Raw genomic sequence first — 13,085 nt, forward strand, 5'->3', positions numbered from 1 at the left:
GTAGCCTATTAATAAAATGGATAAAAAATCAACAAACAACCATCATCATTATCATGATTAAAATGTGTTTAATAGATTAAACAGTAGCCAACATTTTAATATCGTAATCTACAAAATCAAAATAAGGCAATTTCTTCAGATAATAAAATGATGAATGTAGGCTACTGTAAGAAAATAATACATGCACTGACTTGAAATATTCAGTGATATGTTCTTTCTCCATATAATATGAGTTATGGACTGATCATTTGAATTTGGTATTTTTGACAGTGACTGAGCTGTCGGTAACAAGGGTAGGGAAAAACTCATTTAAGAACATGTTCTTCACTCGGTGGCTAAAGAGGACGTACCTCACCCCAGGACCATAGCCTGTGAACACATGCGACACCTACAGGCAGACAAAGATATTCATGAATAACATGGGTGGTAATTTTGAGCATCAATGGATATGAAATTCAAGCTGGTGGAAGCTTTTAGTCTAATTGAGTCTTACACATTTAATTCAGGGGCGCCCGAAGTATTATGCTCAATGGACCAAAATGACAAAATATAATTAAAATAATTAAAATGACAATAATAACTTGGGTAAACTCAAGAAGTGTATAATACCAAAGCAAATGCAGACCAGATTATCCACATACAGGCCTTCATTGAATGGTGTATGCATTTAATTTGATGTATGGTGTGGTGTTAGCCCGACAAACCTCTTTCCAGGTGTGTTTGTAGTTGGAGCGGTCCTCGGTAGGCTCGACATGGTGCTCTGAGATGACCGTCTGGCCGTCGGCGGTCAGTAACTTGACATGCAGCTGGTAGATGTGCTCATGCACCTGGCTCTCCTCATACCTGACCACCCCAGCACACAACAAGGGGAGCGGATTCAGTCACTCTGTTCAGGCAGATGACAACAGTTAACAATAAATGATATGAACTGTGAACTGTGCCTAGCTAAATAGGGCCGCAGGTCTACGCTACTGTAATTTGTTATATTTTATAACAACGGTCATAATGGTGGTACTTGGGGAGACTAATGTTTTCATAGGTGGTACGCGGTATAAAAAGTTTGAGAACCACTGACATAGAACATACAATTAAATAGCTTTAAAGGATTATCTTTCTGGGAATTTCAGAATAAAGTTTGAACAATAATGTGTTTGCATTTAGCATGTTGCATAACTATGTAATACAGCCGTATACCAGCAGTAAGCAGATATACATTTTTAGGTGCAAATATATGCAGAAATAGCTATATTGAATCAACATTATTATTATTTTATTTGTATATATCGAGATATTGAAGCAATGCAACAATAGTTCACCAAATTTAAACCTAAGAGGGTTAATTACTTATTTTGTTGGACCTTAAAGTAAAAGAGATTGTTATTTAAAAGATATCCAAACAAGCCCCTTCATTAACAGTGTAACATGTTCTTAGTTCATACTCAGTGAGTTAGCTAGACTGGGTCAGTATGGACTATCACTGTGAAATGATGTCCTATCCTTTTCTGTCCTGACATTTTTAAACTGCATACGTGTCAGGGTGTATAAAACGGATGGTTGATTGTTTTGTATTATTGTCACCATTGACAGTTACTATATTGTACTCATTTAATTAATAATTTACAATGAATGATCAATGAATCCTTTACGATGAAAGAGTCCAATATGATGTGGAGAAATTGTTTATAATGGCATTCTATTCAGTTAAAAAATTGTTTCAGTCTGACATCATTCATTGAATTACCATACACTTAAATGTTGTATAAGCTATTAAAAATATCTATTCAATTTAGTGGATGCTCTTATCCAAAGCCTCTTATCCTCTTTCTCTTACCCTGGCCCCCATGGAAATCAAACCCTAACTTTGACCAGTCGTGCTAGACACGACCACAACTTAATACAAAAATACAAAACTAATGCAGAAGATAAATTCAGTTTTGTGTAAAATTCTATGTATTCATAATGTTAACCCACCAGTCTTGTATTTCAATGTCTGGCTGAGATTTATCCAGCAACTCATCCCAAATTCCTTCTGCCTTCAGGTCCACCCGCTGCTCCAGAGTGAACCAGCTGTGCACAGAGAGAACACATTAACACACACACACACACACACACACACACACACACACACACACACACACACACACACACACACACACACACACACACACACACACACACACACACACACACACACACAGGCGGGTGCAGGGGTGCACATTAGGTGTGACAGGTGGTGTTGGTCAGCAGTCACTGACCAATATTACTGATTGTGCTTCTGTCGTAACCCGCACTTTTGTCCCACAGCCCAAACCACACATTTGGCTACAGACGGCAACCTCCGGGAACATAGCTTTCATTTTGTATTTATTGCATACATTTATTTATCTTTTATTTATGCTATGATTCCTTGTTATTTTACTGTTTGTGTTATGTGTTTTAATCACATCCTTGGTAAACCAGCATCTTCTTTTAATGTATTCTGGAATACCAATTAAGTTTAACACGGGTTAAAGAGGGGGAACCAAATATTTCTAAATGTGGAGGGCACCTTTCCCCCCTGCCCCCCACCCTAAATTGCGCCAATGGGTGGGTGAACTGTTTCTGTAGTTGCTGTAGATTGGACTCGGCCATGCTGGTTGTAATCAGACATCATGTTTTATTACTGTTATTACAGGGTGTTTTGGAGGTTTGAACTAAGCAGCCTTGTACTGTAGGGTTAGGAATATTTACTAAGTTGTCTTTTTTGCAGAAGTTGAACACATATCTAACAGCATAAAGTAAAGTATTACTGTACCTGTACTCGGGTAAACCGCACACAGCCGCGCCCTGGGGTATTCTACTTCTATCTAAGGGGAGACGTTCTACTCTGGTAGTCCAGTCAGTGTAGTTACCTACATGTGGAGAAAAAAATGAAGAAGTAAATAATACATGCAAGAGATTTGATACATTGCTTCAGCCTTCTTCATTCTTTCAATTAGGAAACTGCCCTCTCCTCTTCTCTCTCTCTTTGTGCTCTTGCACCCCACTCAAAAGTGAGCAGAACTTTTACAGATAATGAAAAAGCTGAATGTATTGCAAAATTATTGGGACTAAATGGGATAATGGGAAATTCTCTGTTTCTCTCTCACCTTCGGCTTGGAAACGGGGAGGTCCCTGTGGGGGGACTTCACTGAGCTCTACTTCTGGAGGAGGGGTTTTGTGAGTCAAACCTGTACAGGAATTCAGAGACACAAAGTCATGATACACCTGCATAGTGGGTGTGGTGGTGGCCCATGTGTGGACTGCAGTAATCCCACTGTGACCCTCACAATGATCATTGGTATGTTTTAGTGAGATGGCACATGATTACGTAGCTGTCACAAGTTATTAAAAGAGTATTTGTTTTATTTTTGTGCAATGCTATTAATTGAATTAATGAATATTATGCTATACATTATGAACGAGATTACGTATTTTTTAATAAATACAATTCTATTAAAATAAATTAAATACATTCTAAAATAGATTATGTCAAATGTTACTCTATTCCGCAGAAAGACACAGGAATTAACGCCATATTTGAATGAATGTTGTAATTTATGACGAAACTATTTGCCAGATAGACAGTAGAATACAAACTAAAAGATTAGACTAGGAATAACTTTTTCCAAAGTGTAGGCTAATTCAAGCAGTTATTCAAACACGACAAATTAACTGCACAATGATGGAAGTCTGCCAGTTAAAAAAGACAAAAACGTGTGAGCCAATGGTGGCGTCATACCGTAAGGCGACGGATTCTTCAACAAGTTCCGTCCGAACGGCTGAGATTCGCAGACCTGCTTCAGGGCAGCCATGATGTGTAAGGTTGTAGGGGTTCCTTCCACAATGAGAAACCAGGAAGTCTATGCGGACATTTATTACAGCAGTAGAGCAGGCTTAAACTGCCCATGCCCCACCCTGATGTTGCAATAAAATTACACGTTTTCTCGGTGACGCATTGGCGTATGGTTAAACTTTAACCAAACCCTGAATCGTATCCACCTATAGAACTTCCCTATATGTAAATACATAGAACGGCATATATATTAAGCCTGACTATGACACTGATAAAGTGCTGTAAACATTGGCAATGTAAATACGGTAACTCAGGTTTAGGGTACATTTTCAGTATGGACCTCTGGCTCCACCTAGTGGATGAACACATGGACCGGTGGCCATGAATTGGGATAGGCCTAATATTAATAATAACATCAAGTTAGTTTGAAATACTGCATGCATGACAGAGCCAGACATTTAGAAGGCCAACACACATTTTTGAAAGCCACACATTGTTTACGGCGAAAAAAGAAATTACAAATATTATTTTGGAACCACGCAAGCCTTGATGCCTGGAGCAATTTGTGGCACATGTGTACACATGATTACGCCGCAAACGGTGGCGTAGTAGCCTAATGTGTCAACCGTTTGTGGCGTTATAATGTGTGCAACAGAACAGCCTAACGTGCATCATGCCGAGTGAGGCTCAATGGCCTCTTGCTCATCTCCTACAGTTTTGAGTGTCCAAGGAAGGCAGAATTCTCCGACAGGGACTGATCATAAAAGAAACCAAACACAATATCATTGTCAAACGGTGAGAATTGTCTTTCAACGAAATTGCAAGTTTTCTGCTTGAGATCATGAATTAATTATGAACACTGGTAAAAACCAACGGTAAAACAATGTAACCGTTAGAGTTGTAAGCGCCTAGTATATGGCGTTAGAAGTAGTAAGTTGCCTATAATGTTGGTTAACTATCAGACGTGTCCAGTCCAGTCCAGTATAATGATGAAAAGTAACCGACACAACTGAGTTAGTCTGTGTCGAGTCATTAACGTGAAACCTGTCCACCATCGCAATCCTATAGTGATAGGAGTCATGACAACGTATTAATAAATTGTGATTGTTGTCTGCACAATGTCTCTAGTCTAGTGGTCACTGGAAATTACTTTGGATTAAAGTCTCTGCAATATTATGAATACTGGAGCGATATGAATATGATATGGTTGTGTAGCATTGTCCAGGAGGAGAGAGGAACTTCTCTGACTTCTGCAGGGCTCATCAGACCTACAGCGTTGCCACACAGACTCTCCTGACGTCTTTCCCCCCACCCCCATCTGTCCCGCGGAACAACTCAACCGCAGGTTCGCCAACGTTGACAGGTGACAGATTATCAGGATGTACTAGGCTACTACTACTACTACTACTACTACTACTACTAATAATAATAATAATAATAATAATACTACTAATACGTCGAAGGATGATGGCGCTTTTAGTGTTCTTTAAATTGGGTTTCTGCCTTCATAAGGCACTTGAACGGCCTTGCGTTTGAAGGGTGCTATTTAAATAAACTTGCCTTGCCCTATTACACCGTCCCCTGCTCTTGAGTCAGAGACTGGAGAAAAAAGAACAGACGGTTATTTTCAGCTACATTCTCAGTGTAGTTCTGCTTGTAACCACTCTGTTGAAGTCTGTGGAACCCATTTGGCCCTACTTGCTCCAACAATAACGATTTCTGTTGGTTAGGTCATTTATTTATACATAATAGTGTGGAAATAAATCAAATCATAGCCTTTGATATGGATCTTGGCATTGCATATATTTGTTGCAGCATTATGGAATTTAACCCTTTTTGTACCACTCACTTGAAATGATGGGCCTTATTCACTATATTGGCCGTCTTGGATCCACCTTGTGGACTGGTCCACCCACCCGATCCCACATTTAGTTCGACCACTCAGCTGGTGTCTAGAACCAAGATGTCTGTGTATAAGGTCCACTGCCTCAAGATTCTGCACTCATACAAACAACTGAAATGCAGTTTGATCTTTTCTTGTGTGAAACGTTTAGATTGCTCCTCAGGTTCTCCATCTGTGGACATTCAGCCAGAGCCGGAGACGATCTCAGTGAAGGAGAATATGGAACCAGTTATGTCCGCTGGTCAGGGCGCTGACCAAATCAGAGAGGTCGGGGATGAGGTCACCAATATCCTTCAGAGAACAGTGGGTGATTAGATAATGACCATTTGTTCCACGACAGCATAACACAGTTTGGCTTAGCAACCACGTCATTCCATGAAGAAAAAAACTAAATTAATTGAAAAATCTGATGGTGTTTCATTAAAGACACAACTATGCTAAAAAAGTGCATTCATCCCATTGGCACTTCTCCACATCACTTCAATATGATTTATTTGGTAAATTTGTGGGACATTTTCTGCACATGTATGTACTGTGTTTGTACAGGAGGTGAAAGTTCAATGGGGCTCCGGCTCCTATGTCCTCTTGGGTTTGGTCACATTCGTGACCAGCTTCGCTGTTATGTACCTTTACCAGCACCCCCATCTGGACCCCCGCCAGCACTGACATGAAATCAAATAAACCTTTCTCTTGATTGGATCCTTTGATGATGGCTTACATGGCAGTTTACGAGCCATGTTTCACTTGTGTTTTCACTACCTGGACACTGATGTCGCAAAGGGAAGAATCAATGTTGGTAGTGTTGGTTGTAAAAGAGCTTAGTAAATAAATAGCCCCACTATGTAGACGCCATTGCCACACACACTCTTTTTTTGTGTGCGTCAACAGTGAAGTCAACTTGCTTTTTGTGTATTTATGACATAATTTTCAAATGACTGAGTAATTGAACACTTTTTGTGATAATTTGAACAAATGAACACGGTGCAACTTAGGTTTTGACTTAACTTTGAGTTAAGGTTAGATCAAATTTGTTAGTGTTATTTTTTTGGTGATACATGGAAGCATTATTATTTACAGCTGTTGATATACCATATATATACATAAATCAGGACATATATTCCATTGTATGAGAGAAGTGAGAGAAATAGAGTGCAAGAGGGAGCAGAGGGTCGGCGGTGTCTGCCATGGAGTTTAGGAGGGTAATTTATGGGTCAGCTGCTCGGTTGGTGGAGAACACCCCTGACCATATAAGGCCTGGAGTTCTGGGAGGAAGCCAGGGGAACAGAGGGTAGCAGAGTCTGTTTACACAAGCCATGCTCCTATCAGGATACATTCGTGACTACATGCACAGAACCCTGCATCCGGGATTCTGGAAGACAATTATTAAAAGACAATGCAAAAGAAACATAACCCTTAACAAACACACAAGGTATAAATACATCTAAAAAAACTGCAACAGAACTAGTCTCAGGAGGTATCGGTTTGACGTCCTCCTGAGTGAACTGTGATGTGGAAGGCTAGCTAACAGACTATAATAAATAATACTATATTGTCTGAAAAGGCAACATCCACATCATTAGTCATGTTAGCGTTTAGCCTAGAAGCATGACACATACTCCCTATGCAATCCCCTATTGCCTGCATGTATTCTTTAACTGTCAGTCAGTTAAATCTTTTTCAGAGATGGACCTGGCTGTTGTTTATTCTAACATAAATACTTTGTAAGTTACATTTGTGTACAGTATTAACTGCTGTAACCCTTTTAAAGGCTGAAGGTAAAATACATGGAGTGCATGATTAGTGTTGCGTTTTAAAGGTAAACACTCTGGCTGGTTTCCAATGGTTCAATCCTTATCCCCCCCCTTCCCCTCATGTTAAGGTAAAAAATAACCACTGATATTGTTCCACCGACGTGTTTGTGTGTGGGGAAGGGGGGGTGTGGCATTAAGAAAATGCAGGGAGATCATTCTTTCTAGTTATTCTACGACTACTAATAATACAAACCTCGAAGACGACTTAGCTTAAAGCATAATGCATGTGCACGAATGCATTAGTAGGGTTGAATGACCGGAATAATGTCAAATTAAATCAAATACATGTGCTTCTGAAATGGCATAAAGACAATTACTATAAAAACGTCTGTTTTGATTCAGCGTGCACATCTTATAAGCTTAAGCTTTGTGTTAAAAGCGTGTTAAATTGTGAAATGAACAAATCAACACATATCAAGATTGTCAAGATACGACCAACACAGATTTTTACCATTTCATGTGTTGCCGATGGTCAGCCGCGAATCGGACAAAGGTGAAAAGCCTCACGTAAACGCTGACCAGAGTTGGGCTGTGAACTAACAAACACCTCCCCCCGTGCCCCATGTGCCGCAGCAGCAGTGGGTCCTCCAGTGGGACACCTGTTGGCCTCCGATATGTATGAACCGTGGTTCAGAGATGTTGTCTGGCATGTGCCCACGCTGACCCCAGGCCCACGGTTCTCCCCATCGGCTGATCCGCTCCAAGCACTCGAACAAACACTCTGACCTGAGAAAGCGCGGTGGAGGACATTAGCGCTGCTTCGGCTGGATGAAGCAGGATCCTCTGAATAAATAAACCTGCTTGATGGTTAAAGTACACACTAATGGTGCTAGCGCGTGCCCCAGTTGTCCGCTCTGTTTAACACCGAGCACGAGTGGCTTTTTTAGCCGGGGTGAAGGGGAATTTTGGATCGAGCCACTTGAATGGGTTAAACGTAGGCCTATACTACTCACCAACATATACCTAAACGAATTCATAATATGATATTATAAATAGATCATCTCCATTTCTACTACTTTTGTATATAAGGACATCTTTTCTGTATACTTTTTGTAGGATTATAAAAAAAATAATATGTATACACTTTTGTAATTCTAACTCCTCTGTTGAAATACACACATTTCCTGTCTAGGATTAATTAAGTTATTTTACGTAAGAATTTTAGAAGCATCCATGGCTTTATGGCTAACAGCTGTATTGACCCTGACCCAGCTGGCACATGCATATGCTCCCTGTATGCATCGAGGGCACGGTTGCATCACATGTTAAATTCCCAACAATTGCAGCCAACCATGTACCATGTTCACGGCTACAGAAATACATGACCTTTCCATCTACCATAATGAACATTTTTCTAACGGAGAGCACACAGTGTACACACATTTACATTATTTTGAATGTGATCATTTCAAATTAGCCTGGCCCAGCCTGCTCCTGCCATCGATATGTGCAATTTCCATGTGCAATTTCTTCCTGCAATTGCGTTGTGCAATATCTATGCTGCAATATCAGCAAATAACGAATCTTGGAGTTTCCACAAAATAAATCATTATTGTACTGATTCACAGATTTGTATTTTCCAGATTTGACTGACTTTTTGTCCGAACAGGTAGTCAGAGCGAGAAAAGGTTAAAAACCTGACTTGATGAAATTGAATCAGCATGAGGGGTGGGCTGGTGCTTGACCTGCTGCAGATGGACAACCAAAGCCTGGGGTAAATATAGCCTGTTGCCTGACCGCACGTTGTATGCCCCATGGGGCCTGCTCCCCTTTCAATGGTGAGGCCTCAGACACACATGCACATCGATCTCCAGAGAAGGATTCACACAATGTTCAGGCCCTGCAGACTGCCACCTAAGATATGTGTTGCATGGACATTACACAACCCAACGTGGGAATGCAGTTTTAACAAACAAAAGATAAATTAAACCAAGTAAATAAATGGGCTATGAAGTCAATGTCTTCGAAATAAATATTACAGGCTCCACAAATGCTGTTTCATTACCTAGTGTGAATTTAATTTCCCAATTAGTATTTCCATCCTCAATACAATGTGCACATTGTCAACACTATCTGCATCTTTGTTCTATATATCTGCAAATGTCCCGACATAGACAGGGTGACAATTTAATGCAGGCGACAAGTTATAAATAAGGTCTGCCACAAATGTTTTATTATAGAGGTGGCAGTAAAAGCAAGATTTTTCTGTTGCCAGGCAAATAATCAAAACTTGTGTGTACGTGAATTTGACATGCAGAAAATGTCTGCACATATTGTGCACTGGATAGCTGCCAAAACACTTGCATGAAAACACACTCGATGCCGCGATGGGAGCAGCTGCAGGGACTCCGACACGCCTCATTGCTATCAGTTTCCTCTCTCCACGGGTCAAGTCATACACGCTCCGAGAGAGGTGTTCTCGATAGCCGTGAACTAAGTTTCCTTTTCCCAAGACACCCATGGATCGCTTCTTGGGAACAAGATCATGAAATTGCCAAATCAAAGTATGTGTTTAGTACCTTGAGGGGAACCTATCCAAAACAGGGATAAACAGTTCTTCTACATTAAAGTGAATGGATCATTTTTCAGACGTCATTAGGGTTCGGTACAGCATGGGATGGGCCAGTTGGGGGTTTTCAATATCCTATGAAGCTTGAAGGGAATTTCAAAGCCTAGAACTGGAGCAGACGCAATCTAACACGGTGATTTGACAGGCGCGTTGCATAACTGTCCTTGGACGACGCTTGGCGTGATGAGAAATGTGTTCTCCACTACGCCTTCAGGAGCAACGACCCCCACCCTCCGGTCAGGGGCGCCGAAAAGGGGGGGTAAAGGAGACGGATTCTAGGGGCCCATGATGGAGGGGGGCCCAGAGAGGCCCCTAATGATGATGAAATTATAATACAGAAAAAATAATGACACTAAGTAAAGATTCTTTTCATGGGGCCCAAAATCCCTAGCGGCGCCCCTGCCTCCGGTGCCACTGCTATCTGCCCAGACCACTGCACCCTGTGCACACTCTCGCCCTGGCTTCTCAAACTACGTGTTGGTGTTGGAGAGATTGCATAAAACTATGCAACTTATAGCTGCCATTGCAGCAGATCCTGTGGGTTTATCGCTTTTAGATAGTGTAACTGAAAGTGGCTTTTAATGCCACTATTATGTTAGAGTGTGTGAAAGTAATTCATGAACTGTACCATGATTCAAACTAATTCGAATGGGACATGTTGAAGTGTGTGTGTGTGTGTGTGTGTGTGTGTGTGTGTGTTTGTGTGTGTGTGTGTGTGTGTGTGTGTGTGTGCGTGTGCGTGTGCGTGTGCGTGTGTGTGTGTGTGTGCCTGCGTGCGTGCGTGTGGGTGCCTGCGTGCATGTGTTGGTGCAGACATGAGTGTGTCATTCGGGTGTCAGTTGTTGGGGGTGGGTACAGAGCAGGGCAAGCCTGGACAGAGACTAATTTGGTAGCCCCCCACGAGAAAGGGGACAGGCGGCAGACAGCTGTGTCACATGACACTCATGGAGTGGGAGGGATTTGTGGGAGTGGGGTGTGTTGTGGTGGTTCAGGGCACATATGATGGGAGGTGTAACACAAACCCTGGGCCGGTTGGAGCAGTATGTACTTACGTGTGTTAAGTGTGTACTTACGTAAGGGTGTACCCTTGACAGTGTGTGGGTCTGGAAGGTGAAGCTGAAGGTTGTTGGTAGGTGGTAGGTAGTAGGTACAGGAACTCGTTACTTATGGTGGGACACAGACACGGGGAAATGGGGAAAGGGAGTGCCTGGCTAAAGCTGGCGTCGGTCAAGGGGGGAAAAGGCCAAAGCGCCTGTTGCCAGCTGGCAAGTGAAGTTGGGATCACCCTCCTACAGCCCCTCCCCCCCACCCCCCCCCCGACCAACCTACAGCCCCTCTCCTCCCCCCCACCCCCCCCGATCAACCTACAGCCCCTCCCCCCCACCCCCCCCGACCAACCTACAGCCCCTCTCCTCCCCCCCCCCCCACCAACCTTCTTCATCTTGGATCAGTGCCACTACTAACAAACCCTTATTGCCCTCGAAGAAAAGTGTTTGAAACGTGTTTCATTCAACGGGTGACAGGGTGTCGGGGAAGGGGGTGAATGAATGTTTTTCTGCCACAGCCATTGGAGAGTTTCAGGTACACCCAAACAACGAACTTCAAGCACGAATTAGTCTGAAATAAGCAATGCATGGTAGAAAGACTGAAGGCACTGCTCAGAGATGTGAGTGCCTTGGGCCGCCGACTTAAAAAGAACGTCAAATAGAGCTGGAGGCATCTCAGTCATCATCATAAGCATTGTTATTTTTTCACTAAACTTATTTCAAAACTGCTCATCCTTATCATCATCATCATCATCATCCTCTTCATAACAATCTACGACACTTGCTGAAAACAACGAGTGCGAATATGGCTATTTCTTGTTATAGCTGAATTCTAACCGTAAGCTCGCTCACTCGTCCAACTTTACAAGCCTGAAAGACGTTTCTATACAGCGAACCTCAAAAGCGTGGAAGTAGTCCTGACTCCGAACGAACCCTAACAGAACGAACATGAAATAGCTTTCGAGCAAAAACCGTTAGGACACACAAAGCATTTCAGACAGACCGTCAAACACACCAAAGTCACCCAACTAGTGGGGACGAGCTGTCGGACTGGAAGGGATTCATGGAACAACAGGGTTACCAAACCAAGGTCTGGATGCGCGCACTTTACAATATATAGGCAGACCCCAAGAACCCCACAATATTATCAGTCAGAATAAATAACTGTTTGTTAAATAAATTATAAAGTAGATTTAGTTCCAGTAAAAAGGACTGAGGAATGTTTGCTGTTTCTTTGACTGATGTAACAGCTGCATTCCCTATGAGGAACATGGTAGGTAATAATTAGTTGTGAAGCATCTTATCCTAGCTAGCTTTGTTGTATACAGGGAATTGGTTAACCTAGCGATTGTAAGTGCTTTGCACTTCTCTCTATGAACATCTTTACTGTACCGACAGCGATATATTGTTTCTCCTTCTGACAAATGTACTTATTGTAAATGTGAATATAATTGTTAATGTAGACAACAAGGAGGAATATGTAAGATGTGCGGTGCAATGGTTAAAACTTGGCCTTTCAATCTCTCGACAATCTTGGCAGTTGATGAAATCAACTGCCAAACAGCTGTCAGCTGTGTAGGATATGCATGGGTAAAAGGATGCAAGACATTTGAGAGAAGCCAATTTGCAGGCTTCTAATGAAGCTTATGTGCAGCAATGGCGTCTATCATCTTTAACATTCCCCAGAGCTGTAGGATCACTTCCTTCTTATCTTTGGTGTCCAACCATTGGCCAGAAATACTAGAGCAAACCGTAGGAACATAGTAGCTCTAGCTTCCTTGCCTATTGGAGATCTATCTGCATTTAGCTACAGTCTGCTAGGAAATGATAGCTATCCATCAGAAGTTTGAGATTAGCATAGTTGGACCTTGACAAGTTTGGATTAGCCTATCATTGACAGCCTAAACAGTGGTATCCATTGACATTTAATTGGAGGTTGATA

General features: G+C 41.9%; 1 protein-coding gene and 1 long non-coding RNA gene across 3 annotated transcripts; one reads left to right on the top strand and one right to left on the bottom strand.

Moving 5' to 3' along the window:
- Nucleotides 1–48: 48 nt before the first annotated feature.
- On the bottom strand, nt 49–3,915 carry nccrp1 (P1, F-box associated domain containing). The gene is made up of 6 exons (XM_030360357.1): nt 3,761–3,915; nt 3,129–3,209; nt 2,795–2,891; nt 1,972–2,067; nt 705–843; nt 49–388 (listed from the first exon to the last, which is right to left on the bottom strand). The coding sequence occupies exons 1-6, from the start codon at nt 3,831–3,833 to the stop codon at nt 245–247; spliced, it is 630 nt and encodes a 209-aa protein (XP_030216217.1). The 5' UTR covers nt 3,834–3,915; the 3' UTR covers nt 49–244.
- Nucleotides 3,916–4,406: 491 nt separating this feature from the next.
- Nucleotides 4,407–6,354, top strand: LOC115546683 (uncharacterized). Of its 2 annotated transcripts, XR_003977260.1 has the most exons (4): nt 4,407–4,609; nt 5,030–5,177; nt 5,869–6,020; nt 6,264–6,354. It is a non-coding gene; the product is annotated as an uncharacterized LOC115546683 (long non-coding RNA). The 2 variants fall into 2 exon arrangements; XR_003977259.1 differs by lacking the exon at nt 6,264–6,354 and having other exon boundaries at nt 5,869–6,251.
- The last annotated feature ends 6,731 nt before the right edge of the window (nt 6,355–13,085 follow it).

The sequence above is a fragment of the Gadus morhua genome, chromosome 7 (genome assembly GCF_902167405.1).
Source record: "Gadus morhua chromosome 7, gadMor3.0, whole genome shotgun sequence".
NCBI lineage: Eukaryota > Metazoa > Chordata > Actinopteri > Gadiformes > Gadidae > Gadus > Gadus morhua.